Raw genomic sequence first — 25,696 nt, forward strand, 5'->3', positions numbered from 1 at the left:
TTCCTTAAATATTTAATAGAATTCACCAGTGAAACCATCTGGGTCTAGCATTTTCTTTCTGGAAAGACTTCTGATAATGGATTCAATTATTTTAGCAGATATGAAGTTATTCATATTTTCTTTTTTCTCTTGTGTCAAGTCTGGTAAGCTATATTTTTCAAGGAATTTTTCCATTTCATTTAAGTTGTCAAATTTATTGACATAAAGTTATTCATGGTATTCTCTTATTTTTTTAATGGCTGTAAAAATGTGAAGTGAAAACCTCTCTTTCATTCCTGGTATTAGTAATTTATGTTGTCTCTCTTTCTTTCTTGATTAGTCAAGCTGGTGTTTATCAATTTTGTTGATCTTTTCAAGAAATCAACTCTAAGCTTTATTAATTTTCACTTTTTTTCTTTTTCTATTTTGTTGATTTTCACTCATATTTATTATCATTTTTTTCCTTCTACTGAGAACAGCTTCTCTCTTTGAAGTGGGAGAGAAACATGAGACAAGAAACAGAGAGTTGTAATCAAGGCCAGTAGGAAGTTCCTTTGCTAGCCCAGGCTTAAAAGATTTTAATTTGCTTCCTAGGTCTCAGGCCTTTTCTCCACAGGCTATGGGCTTTTGAAGAGAGATGTGTAACATCCTGAGGGTATGTCTCTACCCTAACATACTTGGCTATTATCTACAGTAATGACTTCCCCATGCCTGCTAAGCCCTCACTCACCAGAGTGATGTCTTCTTGTCCCTTCCCTTACAACCATCCAGGGCTCCTTCCCTTCATCCAATAAGGTAATCACATCTGGTTTAGAAATGGAAGGTCCTGCTTAAAAGATAATGTGACATGAAATTATAAGCCCCAAAGTCCTTAGGTTCAGATTTGGTTAAATTTATAATAAACGATAGACCAAAATGGTACTTTATAAAGCCTAAGAGCAAAGAAATGCTAGGGAGTTGAAGAACACTCATACTAGGGTAACCTCAGGACCACGAGGAATAGACACCAGACGGGTAAGAACAGGCTTTAAAACAATTTAAACTCATACCTCATACAAGCTCTGTTGAGAGGCAGTCTTTTGTAATAGTTGAGAACATAGAATATGGATCCAGACTGCATGGGTTCATATCCTGCCTTTGTTGCTATGTTACCTCTGCAAATTATTAACATTTTGTGCCTAAATTTTCTCATCTGAAATATGGATAATAATAGCATATTTCTCATAGAGTTGTTGTGAGGATTAATTAATAATGTACAATGCTCAGAATAGTACCTAAGTATACGCAGTTATATGTATATATACACATAATATGTGTGTATACTAGCTATTAATTTTTATTGTTACAATTTGCTGAGAGGAGAATAAAAAGCTTCCTCAGACATCCTCAGATCCTTACTAAGATATTCATTTAATGTTGAATGCAAGGTTCTCAGACTTTAACTTTCTACCACAAAGCAAGTAGAACTGAATATGTCTGTTATAGGAAACAGAATGCACTTACTTGAGTTTTAGATGAACTTTGTGGATCCACCTCATACTATGTAAGTTCTACAGGCTCCTCTGATTTTTAAAGAGACTCAGAATCCCTGAGTCTAGGTATTCTCTTTGCAGGTGGATTATAAAGGAGGGTTAAGCATCTACATCAATTCCGAGCTCAAATACAAAGTGAAGTCTGGTTTCTTGGAGAATGCTTCTGTCGTAAAAAAACCCAGCCCCTTGGATACTAAGGAAACATGGAAACAACAAAGCCTGAAGAAAGTCTGAAGGACCTAGCCTGCTGAACCTGAGAGTGATGAAGTGTTAAAAGGAGGGGCCTACTTCCAACCTAACAAAGCTTGAATCATTCCTTTGGAACAGAGAGAAAAATTTTATCTAGTTTCTCAAAACATAGTCCTGATATTGACAGAAGAGAAAGCCAGTATAATTGGGGATAAATAGCCTTACCTAGTGAGATGAAGTTGCTATAATTCTCCCACATGACATCCCTATATAAGTCCCTCTGAGCTGAGTCCAGGAATTCCCATTCTTCCTGTGAGAAGTCTATGGCCACATCTCTGAATGTCACTGAACCCTGAAAAAATAAAACTCATGGATAACTTGTGAAAATAAATGAAATATTTTTTAAATGGAAAGAGAGATCAATGATTGCATTGCAGAGAGGGAGGGAGCACACAGCAAGCAAATTTATGACATGTGTAAGGACAGTAAGAAAATTAGTATCACTGAAGTATAGTGCTACATGTCTTGAATAGTCCTGTGAGTGCAGATAAGATTAAATTTTTACCCAAAAATATCTGGAAAGGAATAAAATAACCAAAAGAAGTTCCAATTAAATGAAACAGTGTACACAAACCCTCTGCAAGCTGTATCTCCACCACAAATTCTTAAGAAATATGAGGTCTTCTATCTTCTTTCCCCTTTACTGATCATGAAAAAACATTGATAAAAATGAAATGTACTATGAAATCTCTAAGAAAATAGACTCAAGTTCACCATAAAGTCACATTTTATTATAAGCATCTTCCCTGTTATGACCAATTCTTCAGTAAATTTTTTAAAATTTGCTACATGGCAGTCCACATTTCAAATGTATTAAATCCAATCTTTTTTTCCTCTCTCTTTACATGTGTGGATTCAATACAGTCTCAAAAATCTTCCTCAACTCTCACATTCTACTTTATCTATTACTTATGCATCTGGATGACCTTCTTACTATTTATCATCCATCATCCCTCACTGAACACCTTTCCTCATTCCTGAGTTAGAGGATACCAAATGGTAAAGGTATCACCCTGGACCAGTGGTTTTCAATGAGGAGTGATTTTACTTCCCAGAAGACATCTGGCCATGCCTGGAGACAATTTTGATAGGCACAACTAGGGAGAAGGGGTGTGAGTGTTAGAAGCGTCTAATTGGTAGAGGCCAGGGATACTGTTAAACATCCTACAATGCAGAGGACAATCCCCCACAATAAAATATTCTCTGGCTCAAAATACTAATACAGTTGAAACTTGAACAACACAGATTTGAACTGCGTGGTACCAGTTATACATATTTTTTTTTCAATAGTAAATACTACAGTATCATGCAATTCTCGGTTGGTTGAATCTGTGGATGCAGAACTGCGTATAATGAGGAATTCCAGATATGGAGGAACGGCATATACAGAGGGCCAGATTTTCAACTGCACAAAGGATCAGCGTCCCTAATCCCTGCGTTGTTCAAAGGTCAAGTGTAGTTCCAAGGTTGAGAAACCCTGCTCTAAACCAGCACATCCTGTAAAACTACACGATGGACTCTGCTCCTAGTATCCTTCTCTCAGGGGTTCCTGGAGATGATTCTTCCTCTCTGTTTGCAGTTCTGTTCCGATCACCTCCTACTCACCCCACTGCTGAAGGAGGGATCCCTCACCCTAAATGGTATGAGATGACTGAATATCTGACACCTGACAGAAGAGACTGACAGCAGGTTATTAGTCACATATACTCACAGCCTGGGAGAGGAAGACACCACACGTCATGCAGGGCCACACGGGGGTTGCACTCAGGAATAGGGTGAACAAGCAGGATCTGTGGGAGGCAGGCTTTATAGTGAAAAGAGGATGAGGGGTCCCTGGCCAATGCAGGAGGATGTGATGGGCTTGTTTGAATAATTCTGTGGGCTGGCAAGGAGGTGAAACCTATTAGGTTGAGGACTAAGAGGGGTTTAGCTGGTCTAGCTGATAGGGAAACTAGCCAGGTAAAGAGTCTTTTCCATTGCATGGGGGCCACATCTGGGGAGAGCAGGGGAACTCTTGGTTAGGTCTGATAAGATATCAAGGCAGCATGTGAACTTTTAGGCCTCACAATACAAGGCCGCAATCATATCCCTACCTAATCCACCCAATCCTAAAAGCCTTACATACAATAAGATCTCAACACATACAGGGACTAAGACCAGCCAATACTAAATCTCATCTTATGTACTTAAAAAATTCAGGTCTGTGGAGAAGTTTGGAGTTTTCCCTATAAGCAGTCAAATAAGACCAAAATCTCTCTTTCATCAAACCACAAGATCATCAAGGAGTGTTCAAAACAGGGATCTCCCATTTAATATTAATAATCCATTCCTGAAAATCAAGACATTCTAACACTACATTATTTTCCCACCATTTTGGGTGGGTGCCTATTTTCCCATCATTTTAAAGCAAAGAATTATACTGCATTATGTATCAATTCCAACCCTCCAACTAGCTTCACATTTCCCCCAGGACAGAATGAGAGTACACGTGGGTCAGTGCACACATGATATCTCTGGCTTTAGTACTTTCACTCTCTCTTTTACCAAATTTTTTTTTCTCACTTGCTTTGCTTCTTTCTCTACAAGTTTCTTCAATACTTTTCCAACTTCTTAGGAACTCATTTTACAAAATGACAAAAACAGGGGCTACATGTGAAGTGCACTTTGCAAATGCGCTTCCAAGGAGAACATAATGGCAGGCCTGGCTCACACTCTGTATGATGCTCTGAGGCCTCCCTTATCACCAGCAGTACCACTTATACACATCCCCTTTAATGATATCTGCATGCATTTCAAAATGTCTGCAGATGGTTCTGATGATCCAGCAATTGTATTTGGAATATAACAAGACTTCCTACACATTGTTTTTTGTTTAAAAAAAAGTTACATTGAACTATACAATTTCACTTACATGAAGTTCTAAAAATAGGCAACATTATTGTATGGTGTTCAAAGTCAGGATTACATTTGGTTACATTTGGACTGGGTAGGTAGAAAGTGACTGAAAGGGGGGCATGTGAATGCTAGTAATATTCTTTTTCTTGACCTGAGTGCTGATAGCATAGATATACTCAATTTATGAAAATTCATTCAGCTGCACACTTTTGATTTGTGCACTATTCTCTATGTACGTTATACAGCAATACAAAGTTAAAAAAACTTTTAAAAGATGTCGAATTGTGTATTGGGGATGTAAATTTTTCCCATATAAAACTAGACCCCAAATCACTGTAATTCAGAGAAATATGTTTTCTCTGAAGTTTAGGTATTAAAATCAAAAATATTAACGGGGGGACATTCTGCAGAGAATACCCACATTCTTCTCAAGGCATTTCACTTTTGCTCCTTGATGACTCTTGACAGAAGATTCTGTAGATAGGAGATGGTCCACATTAGTGGAAAAAAGGGAAGGGGGCACATAGGGGACACTGGACTATTTGTCCCCAACTCTCACAGGAATGAGAGGAACTAGAGTGGGTTCTTGGATGGAGTTCTGTTAAATAGGAAGTTTCAGGATAAGCAATAATCATTCCTTATCCTGAAACATGGCCTAGAAATTGGCAATATTTCAAAAACGAAGAAGAAACACCAACTTACATGGGCCATTGTTTCCAACTGCAAGAACCGGTCAGTCCTTCTCAAGATTTCTCTGTTGGAGAACTACAGAGTCCAGATAAGCCAGATCTGGAAGAAGAAAAAGCAGCCATGAAACCAGATGTGCCTCAGAGCTCCCAAAATGACTTATGTTAGTATGAGTTTTTTTTCTCTTCCATTCCTGCTTCCAAACTACTCTTCACCGCTATACCTACATTGCTCTCATACCCAACTGGAGGAGAGTACAGGGAGTCTGAAGAAATCCAAGTCCTGACGAAACTCAGCTAAACAGTGATGATCTTTGTGCAGAGCCCAGATACTTCAGCGGGAGGATTTCTATCCAGTTCCCCATCTGGCAGTGTGGATCTGGTCCTGACACTGGATTCCTCAGACTTGTCCTGAGCAGCATCTCCCCTTTCCAGTACAATTTTTCAGGGCTGAGAAAGGGCCACACCATCCACACAGAGCCTCCTATGAGCCCCAGGATCCTGCCTGAACCTCCTAAACACAAAGACTGAAAACCACACAGATCGGGCCTGGCAGCTCCTGCCACTGTAAAGCTGCACTGGTCTTTCCCCAGCCCGGACAACTCACTACTCTGTTTCCCAATCAGAACCTCTCATACCATGACGTCCTTTTCCACCCCCTCTCTTTCAGTAGAGGATTCATGATCGTTGCAGTTAGTCAACAACAAACATTCATTGAGAATTTTCATGTGATGGCTGCTTTAGGTACATCACTCAGCATTGTTCTGCAAAGTAGTTCCTCTCTCCTTTTCATAGTTCAGAAAACTGATGCTCAGGGGTCAGATCATTTGCCCAGATTCAGTTATTAAGTGGCAGAGCTTTGTTTTGAGTCCACATTTCTCTAACTAAAAAGCCATCTTTCAACTTTGGTTTTTGCCTCTGAAGGGTAGAATTTCTACTTCACTGAGAGAAACCTAAGCAAGGGCAATTCACTAAAAAATAGAAATAACCTTTCAAAAGATACTAGACCTCACTACTAATTAACGAAATGTGTTAAAGCAACCAAAAAATACCTCTTTACAGCGACTAGATTGGGAGATCTAAAAGACTGATGATACCCTGTATTAGCAAGGTCACAGCACACTAGGTTGGTCCAAATTTAGAACTGTGTGAAACGGCATTTAAACCCCGTAACGTTGTAAACCAGAAACTCCACTTCTGGGACTAAAGGAACTATTTGCACATGTACATAGAGATGTTTGCAGAGATATGCGAACAGATTTGGTTTATAATGAATAAAAGCTGAAAATAATTAAACTGCAGGATGATTAAATAAACTGTAGTGCATCTATACCACGGAAAACCATGCAAAGAGTAAAAAGTGATGATGTTGCCCTAACTTTGATGAAATGGGTAAAGTCAGTACGTTAAATACAAACCCCCCCCCAGCATGTGTGGCCTTAAACTATTTTGACAGAAAAAAACCACATGTATGCCTAGAAGAACCAGTTAAAATGTTTACAGTGGTAGCTCACAACACTCAACACCATATTAAACACAGTGTGACCCTAAAGTATGCAAATCCTCCAAAGAAGGGAAAGACCTTCCCAATTCAAGTTTTCTTCCAGTCTTCTGTTGAACTGAAGAAAAAAATTCAGGATACTCTATAACAGCTGTTGTTTTTCCTAAGTGGCTTTTCTTCTTTGCTTCAGCGGCTAATTCATGATTTAATCATGAACCAACTCTATGATTTAATCTACCCATATGTTAGAGTACTACCTAGAAAAGGATGACAAAGTCTCTGATATCTTTTAGGCACTGACGGCAGTCTCACGGCTGCTTCCGTTCACAGCGTCCTGACAAATGGGTTTCTTTTGCTTCTGAACCAATCCTTTGGGCTAAGATGCCTATGAAACCCTCCAACTGCTATTAGATCTTCTTGTCCTATTTTTCTAATCTTGCATGTAACATCATTAAAATAAAAATTGTAAGGCATAAATCTTACTGTATGAAATCCTCCTTTTACAGAGACCTCACAGCTATAATCTGGACATAACTTGACAGTGCTTGCTGTCGTCAGCTTAATATCACCCCCCTCATGATGGATTACTGAGTAAGGTGGGAAGGATTTCTTCAAGTAGACGTGATGACGAGATTTGGCATACTGTTGTAATTACTAACATAGGCTTTGCTGTCAAACTTCCAAGATATAAATCTCAGCTCTGACAGTTATTAAGTGTGTTACCTTGGACATGTTACTTTTCAGCCTTAGATTCCTCCCATATAAAATGGTGGTAACTATAGATTCTATCCCAAAGCATTGTTATGAGTATTAAATAAGACACTACATATAATAACACACTAAAGTAGCAAATAAACATTTAATAAACATCAGCTATATCACTGAAGATGAAGAATATTATATACTTCTTCCCACAGTTATTAAAGAAAATTCTCTTCTGAGCTTTCTTTTTTCTTCCACAAAAAAATTGAGCTTCTCAGCCCCGCTCTTCCTTAGAATGCTAATAAATTTCAGAGCTTCAGACTGATAGGCAATTCCTCTTGATTAACAACAATTTATAAAGGGAGGGTATGTGGATGGATGAAGCACACATGGCAAAATCCTCATAATTTTTGGATCTGGGTGATGAGGAAAAACATGGATCACACTTTAATAATATCAATTAAATCTACTGAGCACTTATGTATCAAGCATTATCTGAACTGTGGCACAAAGAGATGAAATAAATTGCCCCAACTTCATCCAGCTCTAAGGGTGAAGGATTAGGATTAGCACCCTGATAATTCAGCTCCATAACCCATATTGCAACTATACTAAACTGCCTGTCATAAGACCACATAAATATGTGGCCTGAAACAAACTCATGCCGTCAAAAACCTCCAACCACTTTTCAAATTCCTACTGTTTCCCTTCCTTCCCACTAGTAATCCCTTGTCTTGTTAACACAGAGTTCTCTGTTAAAAATCTATCACCTTACCACTCCTAAAAGCCTCTAAAGCATAAGACCCTGTCACCAATCAAACCATCTCCTATCTTTCCCTGCTTTTGACCTCAGGGCAGTGGAAAAGATCAAAACACCTAGTGTATGATTCCAACTAAGCTGTAATAAATAAATCACAATAAATCACAGCCTAAAACAAAGCTCTACAGTTAGCCTCCCTGCATGAGGTTTACCTGCAGACCATTCAAATTATTAGAAAGCAGCAGCTCACAGGCGGAATTAAATGACTGCCAAATCTTCATCTGAATAGCCACTGGAGAGGAGAGGATACCCTTGGTGGAGGTGGGGGGGACTCTACCCTCATCCTCTCCACCATTCACTGGGAAGGAAGAACAAAGTACCACGCCAATGGATAGGATATTCCGGTGTTAAAGCCTAACCAGTTAAAGACTACCTGTAACAATCCTGTACAGTCCAACAAAATAAGATTTATTGACTCAAGAGAGGGAGGAAATTCCACAGGAATGGCTGGAATGTGATGGAGGAGAGGGATAAGAAAAGCTCTTTTGTAAAGAGCTGAATTCCAGCTGAAGGATTCTGAGGAAATGGGGAACCATACTTCAGTGACTGCTGTTTCTGAGGTGAGAATAGGAGAGGCAGGGATTAATTGGAGATTAAGTGCTAGAAAGTGAAGTGAGGGTAATTTAGCAACTGGGTATCCCCAGTGATAAAATAAAATCAGCAAGGCAGGTCTGGAGCAACACTGGTAAGAAAGCTATAAGCTCTCAAAAAGGGAGTCTTTATGGCATTTTACAACTGCTGCATGACCTGGGCAGAAATAATGTTTTCTATTAACTCTGCAGCTTGCTTTATCTGTCTATCCTCTCCCATCCAGATTAATGGCAGGGCCGCTTTATCTTTTTTCAGTCCGACCTGATTTTTCACTCTTTCACAGGAGAAGCAAACGTCCCCACGTCTAGAAAAAAATAAAAATTACATTTCATGGAACAAAGAGGAAACATAAACATATATATATATAATTGTATATATATAATTATTTTCCCCTTTCTGACTCCATTCCTAAAGATCAGCAGGTTGGGGGAAGGAGACGGGAATCTGGACACATTGCGCCTTTTTCGGAGCTCAGCCTGTCCAGATTAAGGACACACCCCCGCTACCACATTTGCTCCCGCCACCCACCACACACATAACCCGATGGAAGTAAGAGGGAGCCTGGGGAGAAGCCGACCCTTCCGGGTGAGAATGGCCAGAGTACAAAGACCAGGGCTGGAATACGTCTCTGAGCTCTCAAAAGCTGCCTTGGGAGGGAGCTCTGGTTAAGCTGTGGTTCTGAGAGCTGTTGTTCTGCGTCTTTTTATTAGGGGCCTTCACTGTGAGGTTCCTAAATCTAACTCGGAGCCATTCTGGGCCGCTGCATCTGTGCGGCCCTGAAGCAGGAGGACAGAGGACGCACCAGGGCGCCCAGTGTTCAGTCAGCGTCACAAACTACACAGTCACTTCAGCCCAGCGCACACAGAGGCCCACGCCACCCCCGCGCCGCCCCCGCGCCCATTTCCTCAATGCACGAGACCAACTCACCTCTCCGAGCCTACACCAGCAAGGAAGCCGGAAGGAAACTAGGTGCAGAGGCTTGTGGGAAATGTAGTCCCGGTAGGGAGGGCCTGGCCCTCGCCCCAACGGGCTGAGAGGAATGCGCAAGCGCGGGCGCGAGCGATTGGGGCGGGAGCGGGCGGTGGACCTCCGGACTTGGAGGTGGGCTAGCGGGGGAGGGGTTTTGAAGCTGCCCCGAGCTGAACGAGGCACACGCTGGCAGCTTGGATTTGCTTTGTCCCTGAGGACCCCCTACTAGGGCTTAGAGAGGTCTTGGCACCAGCAGGCGCCTAATACATGTACTAGGCACACGGCAGGTGCTCAGTATATATATACCCAAGCAGGACGTAGGTATACATCAAGTCTCAATATCCCCCAAACCCTAGCAGAACCTGGACCCACAGAGGTTGCTCGCGCTCTCGCTCCCTCCCTCCCTCCTCTCTTTGGGTTTTTTCCCTCTCTCCCCCCTGCGCTTGTGAACGTATGGTTCTATAAAAGTCTATTAGTTTAAGGTGTTTGATATTGTCACCTAGATGTTTTTTATCCTTACTGATTTTTAAAAATCTAGTTCTAGTAATTACTGAGATAGGTCTATTTTCCTTTTAGTACTACTAAGTTTTGCTTCAAGTATTTTCAAGCTCTGTTAAGTACATACATTTATGATTGTTTTCCGATGAGGAGGATTTAAAAGTAAACATTAGGGAGGGTGTCTTCAGAAGTCTCCCAGATGAATGATAATTGGATTTGTCCTGTCTTTTTTTTTTTTTTTTTACATCTTTATTGGAGTATAATTGCTTTACAATGGTGTGTTAGTTTCTGCTTTATAACAAAGTGAATCAGTTATACATATACATATGTTCCCATATCTCCTCCCTCTTGTGTTCCCCTCCCTCCCACCCTCCCTATCCCACCCCTCTAGGTCGTCACAAAGCACCAAGCTGATCTCCCTGTGCTATGCGGCTGCTTCCCACTAGCTAGCTATTTTACGTTTGGTAGTGTATATATGTCCATGCCACTCTCTCCCTTTGTCACAGCTTACCCTTCCCTCTCCCCATATCCTCAAGTCCATTCTCTAGTAGGTCTGTGTCTTTATTCCTGTCTTACCCCTAGGTTCTTCCTGACATTTTTTCCCCTTAAATTCCATATATATGTGTTAGCATACAGTATTTGTCTTTCTCTTTCTGACTTACTTCACTCTGTATGACAGACTCTAGGATTTGTCCTGTCTTGAGTTCATTCAGTAGAGAAACCGGATAAGCCTGCCAGCGACCACACTGCAGCATCCTCCCCATCTTAATTTTTTTATGTATTAGTTCATAGATGGAAGGATTTTTCCCCTCTCAAAAAACTTTAGAAATTATCTGAAAATATCTAGGCTAATCTTAAATCTCATTTTTCGAACAGTAGAATATGTATGAAATAGGAGATATATGAAAACTGCGATTGTGGATTTGTCTATTTCTACCTTTAGTTCATTCAGTTTTTTCATCATGTATTTTGAAGCTGTTATTATAGTATACGCACATTTATGATTGTTTCTTCCCAATGAATTGACCCATTATGAAACATTTCTCTGTGTCTCTTGTCTTGACATCTGTTTTATCTAATATTAGTAGAGTCACTCTAGTTTGCTTGTGCTTACTGTGTGCACAAGTATATCCTGTTCTACCTTTTTCCCTTGAACCTATCTGTGATTACATTTAATATACATTTCTGGTAGATAGCATGTAGTTTGGGTTTCACATTTTTTATCCAGTGTGGCAGTCTTGGGACTTTTCACTGAAATATGTAATCAATTTATATTGGTGTAATTATTAATTTGTTTGGATTTATGTTTACTATTTTGTTGATTTCTATTTGCCACATTAAAAAAATTAACTATTTCTCCTTTCCTGCTTTTTTGGGGGGGGGTTGATTAATTTTTTCTGGTATATTTGAATTCTGTTGGCTCTTCAGCTATACCTCTATGCATCTTGTTAGAGGTTGCTCCAGGGCTTAAATATGCATCTTTAATATAGTTTACACTAGAATTAATATCATACCACTTCATGTAAAATATAAGAACCTGTAACAATATCATTTCATTTGCACTCCTCATTCTTTTTTTTTTTTTTTCAGCCACACTATGGGGCATGACGATCTTAGTTCCCCAACCAGGGATCGAACCCACACTCCCTAGGGGAAGCATGGAGTCTCAACCACTGGACCACCAGGGAAGTCCCTGAACTTTTTATTCTTTGTCCTACTGTTGTCATTTCAACTACATACCTTATAAAATCCACCATACCATGTTACATTATTTTGCTTTAAACAGTCATATATTTTAATAACATTTAGGAAAGAAAACAAACTTTATAGTTACCCACATATTTTCCATTTCTGATACTCTTCTTTCCTACCTGTTGGTCTTTCCTTCCTGTTTCATCCAATGTCAATTCCCTTCAACCTGAAGAACTCCCTCTAGTGTTTTCTATACTACAGTTCTACTGGTTATGATCTAAATCTTCATTTATCTGAAAATATCTTCATTTCATCTTCATTTTAAAAGGATATTTTTCTCTGGGGGTAGAATTCTGAATTCACATTTTTTCTTTAATACTTTAAAGATGTTATTCCATTGTCTTTTGGCTTTTATTGTTTCTGATTAAGTCAGCATTATTCATATTTTTGTTTCCCAATATGTTATGTATTGTTTTTTTCTATCTGATTACAGGATTTTCTATTTATTAGATTTGGGGGATTTTGGTCATAGTTTTTGTTCTACCACATTCTATCAATCCTCTCATTCTAGGACTCTATTTACAAGTACAGTAGGTCACTTAATATTGTTCCATAAATATCTTTCTTTTTTCAATCTTTTTCCTTTTTGTACTTAAGATTGAATAATTATCACTGATCTATCATGGAGATTACTGACCATTTCTTCTGATGCCCCCCATCTGTCCTTATGCTCATTCAGTGAAATTTTTGTTTGTTTTTTCAGCTATAAAACTCTCATTCCCAATTCTATTTTATCATTTCCATTTTTCTGTTGAAGTTCCTGTCCATTTATTCATTAGGACTATATTTTCCATTAAGTCAATAAACATATTTATACTACCTCCTAAATAATTCCAATATCTGGGTAATCTCAAGTTCTGTTTCCATTGGTTGCTTTTTTCCTGCTTATGGATCACATTTTCCTGCTTTTTTGAATGAGTAGTCATTTTTGATTGTATGTTGTACATTGTGGATGCTATGTTGTTGAGAGTTCAGATTTTGTTATCTTTCTTTAAAGATTATTGATTTTTTTATAGCAGCCAGTTAATTTACTGGCAGAACAGTCTGATCCCTTCAAGGCCTATTTTAAAACTTTCTTCCCGGGCTTCCCTGGTGGCACAGTGGTTGAGAGTCCGCCTGCCGATGCAGGGGACACGGGTTCGTGCCCCGGTCCAGGAAGATCCCACATGCCGCGGAGCGGCTGGGCCCGTGAGCCATGGCCGCTGAGCCTGTGCGTCCGGAGCCTGTGCGTCCGGAGCCTGTGCTCCGCAACGGGAGAGGCCACAACAATGAGAGGCCCCCGTACCACAAACAAATAAAAACACCTTTTTTCCCTTATCTGGAGTAGCCTTTGCTTAGGGCTAGCATAACCGTACTCTAAAGGTGTGGCCTTTTTAGGGTGTGAGCTGACTACTAGGGTGTTCAGAAGTGTCTGTCCACTCTGAATGTTTGGAATTTCCTTTTTCCCAGCACTTCTAGAATCTCTGTGCAGCTCATAACTCCCCAGCAGCTGTTCTCTGCTAGGCTTTGTGGAGTCTCTCCCTGTACATGCACAGATTAGTATTAATTAAAAATGTAAGAAGATCCCTATGCACAGTTCTGAGACTCCTTCTTTGCAGAAAACTATTCTCTTGACTCTACCCCACTAATTCCAGCCACTTAGCATCCCCAAACTCTTAGTCTTAGGCCAAATTCTTAGCCTACTCCACTCAGTGAGACCCTGAGTTTATTTGAGCTATACCTCTCCATACCATGCTCCAGAAAGTAGCCCCAGGCAGAAAGCAGAGACAATCATGGGCTTACTTCATGTTTTTCTCTTCTATCAGTGATCACAGTCCTGCACTGCCTATTGTCCAAAGTTTGAAAACCATTGCCTCATATATTTTGCCTAGTTTTATGATTGTTTTTGGCAAGAAACCTAGTTTGATATCAGTTACTCCATCATGGTCAGGAGGCTTTAAAATTTTTTAAATTCCTAGAATCCGTACCTCTCTTGTATTTCTAGTTCACTAGGATTGTTGGTTGGAGACTGAACCAACATCCTTTGCTAGTTCACAACCTTAAGTAAGTTAATTAATTAATCTTTTAGTACATTTGACCTATCTAGCACTTAGGAATACATTGATTTTATTACAGTGCTCATGATGTACTTGATTGGATTCAAGAAAAAGAATCTGCAGTTTCGGGCATCTCAGTGGAAAAATGAAACCGTGTCCGGTAGTGATTGTATTTTATTTTTTTAAATCTAAGATAGCTGCATTTTTCTTTTACTTTAATGAGACAGTTAGGCTTTTGATACCACCCTGTCTTTAGGTGTTACTTTTAAAATGTTAATACTTTCTCTTACTCACATTTAACTGAAAGAAAGTCCTTCATAATTTATTCACCAAATACTTATCATACACATAGACCAGGCTTTTTTTTGGGGGGAGGGCATGCTGTGTGGTGCAGCATGTGGGATCTTAGTTCCTAGACCAGGGATCGAACCCGTGCCCCTTGCATTGGAAGCACAGAGTCTTAACCACTGGACTGCCAGGGAGATCCCAACCAGGCATTATTATGCATCAGATACATTAATTAATTAATAAGTAAAATCACACACAAAAGCCCAGTTTCTACCCTCAATGAGCTCACAGCCAAGAACTGAAAAATGACCATTTTATTTTTTTAATTTTTTTTATTTTTTTGCCTGCATCAGGTTTTAGTTGTGGAATGTGGGATCTTCCATTGTGGCATGAGGGCTCTTCGTTGTGGTGTGTGGGCTTCTTTCTAGTTGTGGTGCACAGGCTCAGTAGTTGTGGTGTGTGGGCTCTCTAGTTGTGGCACACAGGCTCCAGAGTGCATGGGCTCTGTAGTTGCGGTGCATGGGCTTAGTTGCCCTGCAGCATGTGGGATGTTAGTTCCCTGATCAGGGATCGAACCCACATACCCTGCACTGGAAGGCAGATTCTTAACCACTGGACCACCAGGGAAGTCCCTGAAAAATGACCATTTTAACACAATATGTTAAGTACAAAATTAATCTGACAAGACTGGCTTGATCAGGACTCTTATTCACCATTTTATCAGCAGCATCTCACCTAGTTCCTGGCAAATATCAACTGCTTAAACATATGAAAAATGAACACATGGAGACACTAGGGTATAAAAATCTCCTTCTATGATTTGAGTATATAGTATAGTCAATTATTGGGTGAGAATGTTTACATACACAATTCAGATATCAGTTTGTTCCACTGAGAACAGTAGATATTTCTTGACTATCAATTTTGATAACACTGGTAGATTCTGGGCATAAAAATTATAGAAGGAGATTATATTCATATAAGTGCAATAATCAAGTACAGGATGCAATGAGAATTCAAATGATGGGTAAATGGTTTCTAGACCTTATGTTTGAACAGAATCTTAAAGCACAAGTATGATTTTTTCAAGAAATATATATGTTCCAACCAAAAGTATGGAGTTATATAAAAAGATAATGTTTGGAGAACTCATATTACTGATTTCAAGACTTTCTATAATGTAACAGCAATTAAAACAGCATGGTATCAGTAAAAGCATAGATAAAATATCAGTGATACCAAGGAGAGAGCCCAGCAACAGATCCACACAAATATAGTCAACTAATCTTTGACAAAGGAACAAAGGAAATTCAATGGAGAAAGGATAATCTTTTCAACAAATGGTGCAAAACAACTGGATGCCCATATGCAAAAAGAACAAAAAGCAAAATAACACAAAACCTTGATAATCAAAATGGATCATAGCCCTAAATATATAACACAAAACTATAAAACTTTTAGAAAAAAAATAAGAGAAAATCTGTGTGACCTTGGGATGGTTGATGAATTTTTAGGTACAACAACAAAAGCATGAGCCATGAAAGAAAAGATCAATAAGTTAGACCTTATTAAAAATCAAAAACATTTGTTGTGTGAAAGACACTAAGAGAATGAAAAGCCATAGACTGGAAGAAAATATTTGCAAATACATATCTAATAAAAGATTTGTATCCAGAATATATTTTTAAAATCTTAAAACTCAACAATAAGAAAATAACCCATTTGAAAAATGGGCAAAAGCTTTGAGCATATACCTCACCAGAGAAGATATACAGGTGGCAAATAAGCATATGAAAATATTCTCAACATCATTTGTCATTAGGGAATTGCAAATTAAAACAACGAGATATCACTACTATCTTAGTTTGGGCTGCTATAACAAATTAGGATAGGGACTTCCCTGGTGGTCCAGTGGCTAAGACTCCACGCTCCCAGTGCAGGGGGCCCGGGTTCAATCCCTGGTCAGGGAACTAGACCCCACATGCCACAACTAAGAGTTCGCATGCCACAACTAAACATCCCACGTGCCACAATGAAGATCCTGCACGTGGCAACGAAGATATTGCGTGCCAAAACTAAGACCTGGAGCAGCCAAATAAATAAATAAATAATTATTTTTAAAAATAAGGGGCTTCCCTGGTGGCACAGTGGTTAAGAATCCGCCTGCCAATGCAGAGGACATGGATTCGAGCCCTGGTCCAGGAAGATCCCACATGACGTGGAGCAACTAAGCCCGTGCGCCACAACTACTGAGCCTGCGCTCTAGAGCCTGCGAGCCACAACTACTGAGCCCATGTGCCACAACTACTGAAGCCCACGCACCTAGAGCCCGTGCTCTACAACAAGAGAAGCCACCGCAATGAGAAGCCCACGCACCACAACGAAAAGTAGCCCCTGCTCGCCACAACTGGAGAAAGCCCACGCAGAGAAATGAAGACCCAATGCAGCCAAAAATAAATAAATAAATAAATTTTTAAAAAAATTCTTAAAATAAATAAATAAAACAGCTGCTCCGTATAAAATAATAAACAAAACCCAAAACCAAATTAGGATGGACTGGGTGGCTAAAACAACAAACACTTATTTCTCAAAGTTCTGGAGGCTAGCCAGCAGATCAAGATCAAGGCATAGGCAGATTTAGTGTCTAGTGAGGGCTTGCTTCCTGGTTTGCAGATGGTTATCTTCTTGTTTCATCTTCACATGGCAGACAGAAAGAAGAAAGAGCTTAAGCAAGCTCTCCTGTCTTCTTATAAGGGTACTAGTCTGAAAAGGCTACATACATACATACATACATTTTATATGACATTCTGAAAAAGGCAAACTATTCAGACATTAAACAGTTCACTGATTGCCAGAGGTTTAGGGATTTGGAAGAGTTGAACATGTGAAGCACAGGGAATTTTTTAGAGTGGTGAAACTATTCTGTATGTTACTGTGGTAGTGGATATATAACATTATGCAGTTGTCCAAATCCATAGAACATCACAGCACAAATAGTGAACCTTAATGTTTACTCATAAAAAAAATCAATTAGGGATCCCAGGATGAAATTCAGACAATGACAAAAAATCCAATTCAATCCAATTGAATCCAGTTGTATTAAAAATGTATGCTAGGGGCTTCCCTGGTGGCTCAGTGGTTGAGAGTCCGCCTGCCGAAACAGGGGACACGGGTTCGTGCCCCGGGCCGGGAGGATCCCCCATGCCGCGGAGCGGCTGGGCCCGTGAGCCATGGCCGCTGAGCCTGCGCGTCCGGAGCCTGTGCTCCACAACGGGAGAGGTCACAACAGTGAGAGGCCCGCGTACTGCAAAAAAAAAAAAGTATGATAAACCTCATTGAAGAATATGAGGGGGGGAAAAGATGACTTAAGTAACTTTGGGAATGACTAGAAACTGTAAGTCTAAAGACAAGTGTACATAAACGGTGTATGGGTAAACAATTCTGAAACCACTACATGTAAACAAATAAATAAATGGATGAAAGACAATGAAAGCCAGGTTCCTCAGTCTTGGAGTGGGAAGTTCCAGACCACCCAAGGCAGGGAGGTAAGAGGGCTCTAGTCACCAATTACAATGTGTGCCACCAAGCAATTTTTGGACACCAGCTGGATGTCCTACAATTCAACCCAATTCTGTCACCATTTTCCCAGAGATAGCATCAGATTCCACAGGCTGAGGGCTCAGTCTTATAAGACTGCCCACTCCTCACCACTTCGATGCCAATTGCAAGCCCAGATTGTTACCTGTGCTTCTGACCAATTGGAAGCTAGGTTGTTACCTGTTTCTCACCAATTGGTTATGTTCTCATAACCCCTTCTTCAGGTTTGATTAATTTGCTAGAATGGCTCATAGACCTAAGGAAACCCGTTTACTTACTAGATTACCGATTTATTATGAAGGATATTAAAGGATATGAATGAACAGCCAAATGAAGAGATATGGAGGGGAACATCCCAAAGGAGCATCTATTCTCATGGAGTTTGGGGCCGGGCACAGTGGCACATGGAAGCATTCTGGTTCCCTAACTTAGAAGCTCTCTGAACTCCCTCCTTTTGGGTTTTTATGGAGGCTTCATTATATAGGCATGATTGAACTCAATCTCCAGCTCCTCTCTCCTCCCCAGAGGTGGGACGGTAGTGAAGGAGAGGAAAAGGGGGACTGAAAGTTTCAACCTCTAATCACACGGTTGGCTCCACTGGCTACCAGATCTCATCCTTAGGTGCTTTCCAAAAGTCACTTCCTTAACAAAAGACACCTTTATCACTCTCATCACGTAGGAAATTTCAAGGGTTTTAGGAGCTCTGTGCCAGGAATGGGGTATAAGACCAAATATATATTTCTTATTATAACACAATATCACAGAAGGCAGAATGAACTATTTGTTACTGGATTAGAGTCAGAGGAATCAATATGAATTCATATTTAGCTTAATACATACACATATATAAATAATATAGATTTGTATATATATCTGAGTTAGTATACACAAATATATGTTCTCTAGCTCTGTCTGCTGAGAGGGCCTAGAAGCAATCCCAGAAAAAATATGCAATCCCTATGCCCAGCATTTGGTTTCTAATATCATTCAACAATGAAAGAAGTGTGAAATATGAAATAAAATGGAGTCACTAATGTCAAGGGGGTTTTAAAATGGAGCCAGAAGGCCATTAGAAGGTGGACCTTATGCACGTCCTCACCAGGTGAAGCCAGGTAAGGCCAAACCACAGATATTCCAAGGACTCTGCAAGAACACCTGCAATTTGTCAGAGTAACGGACTTTTACCTCCCTGCAGTGGTAGCCTTAGCACTCAATCATGTTTAGCCAAAACTAGCTTCTGCCTCCAACTCCAGTTAAGAGTCTGTAATGCAAACTTCCTTTCTTCGCCTTTGAAAGTCCCTGACTTTTACTCCCTAGTGGGACACTGGGTTGTTACCAGAATCTATGTGCCTCAAATTGTAATTCTTTGATCCCAAATAAATGTTTTTTTGCTTGATTATTGCCTCCCAAGTTTATTTAGGTTGACAGGAACCAGAACTCCTTGGAGAAATGGCTGATTCTAAGGCTGGGCAGGAAATATACAAGATGAGCCTGCAATGTCTTGTAGCACCAGAAAATAAAGGAAGTGTTTCAAAAAACAAAATGATGGGGTATGTCAAAGGGACACAGGAGCCAACTGAAAGAGCTCACAATAGCCAAAGCTGGAACAATTTGAGAAAAACAAAAACAAAAATACATAGTATTGAATTATAACCCAAAGTATAAAATAAATATCAATGAGTCCATCCTGACATAAATAAATAGTTGAATAAATAAATGGAGGAGATTGACCAAATCTCCCATATAGAAGAATTCTAAATAATTTGTGTGGATTACCCCTCCTCGAGTAGTTGAAGCATTACTCCCCACCCCTTAAGTGTGGGCTGTGCATAGTGACTTCCTTCCAAAGAGCATAGTCTGGGAAGAGGGATAAAATAACTGTACAGTGGAGAAATCTGGCAAACACTACCTTGGCTAGGAATTCAAGGCTAATATCATCAGTGATAAGTTATGTTGATAGCATATACCTCTAATATGATGTTGTAAGAATGGCAGTTAGAGTGGCCTACCTCCCCCAAATTCAAACCCCCAGTCTAACTAGGAAAAAAAATTAGACAATCACAACTTCAGGGACATTTTATAAAACAACTGACCAGTACTCCTCAAAACTGTCAAGGACATCAAAAGCAAGGAAACTCTGAGAAACTGTAACAGTCTTGAGGAGCATAAGGACACAGAGGAATAAATGTAATGTGGTATCCTGAATAGGATTCTGGAACAGAAGGACAGTAGGTAAAAACTAAGGAGGGGGCCTCCCTGGTGGCGCAAGTGGTTGAGAGTCTGCCTGCCGATGCAGGGGATACGGGTTCGTGCCCTGGTCTGGGAGGATCCCATATGCCGCGGAGCGGCTGGGCCCGTGAGCCATGGCCGCTGAGCCTGCGCGTCCGGAGCCTGCGCGTCCGGAGCCTGTGCTCCGCAACGGGGGAGGCCACAACAGTGAGAGGCCCGCATACCGCAAAAAAAACAAAAAAAAAAAAAACTAAGGAGGAAATTTGACTGGAGTATGGGCTTCAGTTAATAAGAATATACAAATATACCATAGTAGTATAAGACGTTAACAAAAGGGAAAACTGGGTGCTCATTATTCGGGAACTCTGAACTATTTTTGCAACTTTTCTGTAAATCTAAAACCATTCTAAAAGAAAAAGCTTATTTAAAATAAAGTAGGGACTTCCCTGGTGGTCCAGTGGTTAAGAATCTGTCTTGCAATGCAGGGGATGCCGGTTCGATCCCTGCTTGGGGAATTAAGATCCCACATGCTGCAGGGCAACTAAGCTCGCACGCCGCAACTACTGAGCATGTGAGCCACAACAAGAGAGCCCGCGCACCACAGGTACTGAGCCCACGCGCTCTGGAGCCTGCGCACAGCAATGAAAGATTCCTGAGTGCCACAACTAAGACCTGACGCAGCCCATAAATAAATAAATAAATAAATATTTAAAAAAATAAAATAAAGTATGAGATTATAGAACAAGACAATGGGTGCAGGAAACTTGCATTAGATGTTTTAAATTAAGGAGTAACAGTGAAAAGTGAGATTTATATAACTATACTAGAGTGTTTTAAGGATCCCAATGGCAAAAGAGTGGCTGGACCTCAAGAATTTGGAACAGAACTTTAAAAACTCAATTAGGTCTCTGCCTTGCCCCCCACCACCGCCCCCCACCTCACTTCTTACCTTATGAAACACCAGAAAAGAAAGAGTATGCATAAACCCAGATTAGGCTTTTCTAAAATCAATCTACTTTCTTGGAGATTAAACACATGAAGTAAATAACTCAACAGCTTGGCTGAATAGTAGAATTAGAGATATGTGGAAGAGTAACTATAAGAATAGAAAAATCATGCTTAGAGTTTCTCCCAAAATTCTGTACAAAAGGATAAAAGTGGAAAACATGAGAGAAAATGATATGTGAAAGGCAGTGCCAGAAATTCTAATGTCTGTCTAATAGGAATTCTACAAGGAGAAACCAATAATGAGGAAGAAAGGGGAATTTTAAGAAAAAAGGAAGACAGAAAAATTTTTGGAGGTGAAAAAAGACAAGTTTTCAAGTAAAAATTATAAAAGCTAAAATTTAAAGTGCTCTCTTTTTTTTTGGCGGTATGCGGGCCTCTCACTATTGTGGCCTCACCCGTTGCAGAGCACAGGCTCCGGACGTGCAGGCTCAGCGGCCATGGCTCACGGGCCTAGCTGCTCCGCGGCATGTGGGATCTTCCCAGCCCGGGGCACGAACCTGTGTCCCCTGCATCGGCAGGCGGACTCTCAACCACTGTGCCACCAGGGAAGCCCTAAAGTGCTCTTTCTTTTACCAGGCCTAATTTTAAGAATGTTCCATGCATTAATTATTTTTCATAACAATCCCATCATGTGGGTACTATTTCGATCCTCGTGTAACAGACACAGAAATACAGAGAGGTGAAGCGACCTGTTCAACATCACAGAGCAATTAATGGAGGAGGCAGAATGCAAACCTGCTTTCTTTGTTAATGAAACTTTTATTTTGACATAATATCAAATGTACAGAAAAGTTGCAAGAATAGTACAAAGAATTCCTGTATACCCTTCACACAGATTCTGTAAATGCTAACATTTACTGCATTTATTTTACGATCCTATTTTTTTCTGAACACTTGGAATTTCATTCAGAAAAGTCAGATGCCCACGTAAGGCTCCTTTACCCCTAAATGCTTCAGTGTATACATCCTAAAAGCAAAGACATTCTCTCCCGTAATCTCCATAATTACAATGATCAAAATTACGAAATTTACAATGGATATACTTTTATTTTAATATTTACCTATTCAAATTCACAATTGTTCCAATAAAGCCTTTACAGAAAAAAAAAATTTCTGTTCCAGGGTCATATATCACACTTGTCATGTCTCTTTAGTCTCCTTTAACCTGAAACAATTCCTCAAGCTTTGTCCTTCTTGACTCTGACATTTTTGAAGAGCAAAGGCCAGTTATTTTGTAGAGCATTGCTCAATTTGCATTTTTCTGTGATTTCCTTATGATTAAATTCTGGTTATGCCTTTTGGCAGGAATATCACAGGAGTCGCTCTGTTCTGGAGGAACAGGATGTCATTTTGTGCCACACTAGTTTTGTTAACTTTGATAACTGGTCAAGATGCTGTCTGCCAGGTTCCTTCACTGTAATGTTACTGCTTTTCCCTTTGTAATTAATATTTGTGGAGAGAGACTTTATAATGGTATCAAATTCTGTTTCTCATCAAATTTTCACCCATTAGTTTTGGCATACATTGATGATTCTTACCAGAATCAATGATTACTGTGATGGTTGATTGATGGTGATTTTCTAATTTCGCCATTCCTTCTACATTAGTAAGTTGGCATTCTACTATAAAGCATGTTTCATGGATTCTTCTTTTAGTCACTGTGTTACTCAATGGTTTTATTCAATCTGCTAGTATTATGACCTGTTTTGATGCTCAGATTGTCCAGATTTGGCCAGTGAGAACTCCTTGAGATACTGTGACTTTTTGACATATTTCAACCATTTTTTGAGCACTTCCCTACTTTCTACCCCCTCAGAATGTTCCAATCTCATCTTGTGTTTCCTCTGCTCAGTGTCTTATGCTATTTCTCCAAGGAGTCCTTGTTCCTGGGATCTGAGTGCTGGATATTCTCATTGCTATGGTGGTGTAATTGCTTCTATGTCCTCTCTGCTAGGGGGACATACATACACACACCTTTATATGAATTTCTAAATTTATTTTTATTTAAAGCATGACTTTGTAGTGATACCTCCAATTGCAATCCAACACCACAGGGTTCATCCTAGCCTCCTGCTTTCCCTATTGCAACGCCCTTCTCCAGCAACAACAAACTTGGCTCCCATTATATTTATTTACTCCCAAGTACAGTTACTTTTTTGCTTGATTCTAGAATACATGAAATAGTTCCAGAATTACTAATCTATATCACTGTGTAAATCAATCCTACTAACAAGAGTTAATTACTTGTTTACGGGTTTTTTTTCCTTCTTCTGTTTTTATCCTGAGGGGATATGGTCAAATTGTCTTCAAAAGTTGCTTGCCTAAGTCTTTTTTCCCCCTTTAATGTGAAGGAAACTTTTTTTTTGCTTATATTTCAATTTAGGTTCTCTCCTCTGTTATTCACTTTAAAAAAAATTGAAATATAGTTGATTTAAAATATTGTGTTAGTTTCAAGTGTATAGCAAAGGGATTCAGTTATACATATATATTCTTTTCCAGATTATTTTTCGTTAGAGGTTATTATAAGATATTGAGCATAGGGACTTCCCTGGTGGTGCAGTGGTTAAGAATCCGCCTGCCAATGCAGGGGACACTGGTTCGATCCCTGGTCTGGGAAGATCCCACATGCCGTGGAGTAACTAAGCCCGCGAGCCACAACTACTGAGCCTGCGTGCCACAACTACTGAAGCCCACGTGCCTAGAGCCTGTACTTCGCAACAAGAGAAGCCACTGCAATGAGAAGTCTGCACACCGCAACAAAGAGTAGACCCTGTTCACTGCAACTAGAGAAAGCCTGCGCACAGCAATGAAGACCCAACGCAGTCAAAAATAAATAAATTGATTTATAAAAAAGATATTGAGTATAGTTCCCTGTGCTATACAGTAAATCTTTGTTGTTTATGTGTTTTATATATAGCTGTATGTTAATCCATACTCTTAATTTATCCCTCCCCACTTTCCCCTTTGGTTGTTATTGACTTCAAAATTTATTTATTTATTTATTTATTGGCTGCATCAGGTCTCAGTTGCAGCACACTGGATCTTTTGCTTCAGCGCATGGGCTGTTTGTTGCAGTGCGCGGGCTTCTCTCTAGTTGTAGCATCCGGGTTCAGCTGCCCCACAGCATGTGGGATCTTAGTTCCCCAACCAGGGATCGAACCAGTGTCCTCTGCATTGCGAGATGGATTCTTAACCACTGGACCACCAGGGAAGTCCCTGTTACTGACTTTTAAAATTTGTAAAACATTAAGATGGTCCCTAAAGTAAAAAAACACAAAAAATAAAAAATAGAATGTGTCACGTCCCTGTCCCTTTATGTACTAAAATCCCTTATGTATTTGGGTCTATTTATGGAATTCTGTTCTATTCCACCGGTCTGTTCATGCATGAGTACCACATCGTTTCGATTATAGGGACTTTTTAGTATTTTTAATTATCTGGTTGGACTAGTACCACTTTGCAGCTTTTCCTTTTCAGTGTTAGCCTGGCTATACTTACATAAAACCTGTATTGCTACCACTATAGATACTGTATACACTTCAGATGAAAAGATTAACTGAATTGTCCCCCTCCAGTAATTCTCCTTCCCAGTATCTTTCTCTTCATGACCCTTATCAATATGTGAAGTTTTCTTAGTTAGGTACTCACTGGTTGTCTGCTTTCCAGATTTTCCTGGAGATTGGGGATCTTGTCTTTAATATCCACTAGCATATTGAAATAGCCAGAGCACACCATGGCACCCTCCAGGTATGCATTATGCACAAGCATTTGCACGCATTTTTTAAATTAGCTATTCTGGTGGGTGTACAGCCATATCACATTGTGGTTTTAATTTTTCCATTTTCTTGATAATTAATGAACATGAGCACGGTCTGATATCTTTATTGGCCATTTGGATATCCATTTTTTTGGAAGTGCTTTTTTTTTTTTTTTTTTTTTTGGCCATGCTGCACGGCCTTCAATGGAAGCACGGAGTCTTAACCACTGGACCGCCAGGGAAGTACCCCCATTTCTTATTTGGTTGTCTGTCACTTATTAATTTGTAGTGGTTCTTTATATATTCTTGGTCAAATTTATGTATTGTGAATATAGTCTCCCAGTCTGTGGCTTGCCTTTTCACTTTAATGGTGTCTTTTGATGAAAGTAGATTTTTAAATTTAATATAGTAAAATTTACTTTTTTTTCTCTATATGGTTAGTGCTTTTTGTGTTGTCTAAGAAATCTTTGCTATCCCAAGGCTAGAAAGATATTCTATGTTTTCTTCTAAAGTCTTTGTCGTATCTTCTACAATTACATAATTAACGCATCTGGAATTGGTTTGTGTGAAGTGTAAGATAAGAGCCAAGGTTAATTTTTTATTGATA

The 25,696-nt window shown here is 39.7% G+C and overlaps 1 protein-coding gene across 2 annotated transcripts in view; it reads right to left on the reverse strand.

Annotated features, from left to right (window-relative positions):
- LOC132480575 (zinc finger protein 14 homolog) overlaps window positions 1-25,696 on the reverse strand; it is a 219,344-nt gene that overhangs the window by 19,172 nt on the left and 174,476 nt on the right. Inside the window, exons 1-5 of one of the 2 annotated variants that reach the window (XM_060084867.1) lie at window positions 9,217-9,261; window positions 5,358-5,444; window positions 3,472-3,550; window positions 1,926-2,052; window positions 710-808 (exon numbers count right to left, since the gene is read on the reverse strand). In XM_060084867.1, coding sequence (XP_059940850.1) covers window positions 710-808; window positions 1,926-2,052; window positions 3,472-3,501 — 256 coding nt within the window. In that variant the 5' untranslated portion in view covers window positions 3,502-3,550; window positions 5,358-5,444; window positions 9,217-9,261. Of the gene's footprint in view, window positions 1-709; window positions 809-1,925; window positions 2,053-3,471; window positions 3,551-5,357; window positions 5,445-9,216 lie in introns of those variants that run through there. The other variant, XM_060084868.1, reaches the window with a different exon arrangement.

This window comes from Mesoplodon densirostris, chromosome 19 (assembly GCF_025265405.1).
Source record: "Mesoplodon densirostris isolate mMesDen1 chromosome 19, mMesDen1 primary haplotype, whole genome shotgun sequence".
In the NCBI taxonomy this organism is placed as follows: domain Eukaryota; kingdom Metazoa; phylum Chordata; class Mammalia; order Artiodactyla; family Ziphiidae; genus Mesoplodon; species Mesoplodon densirostris.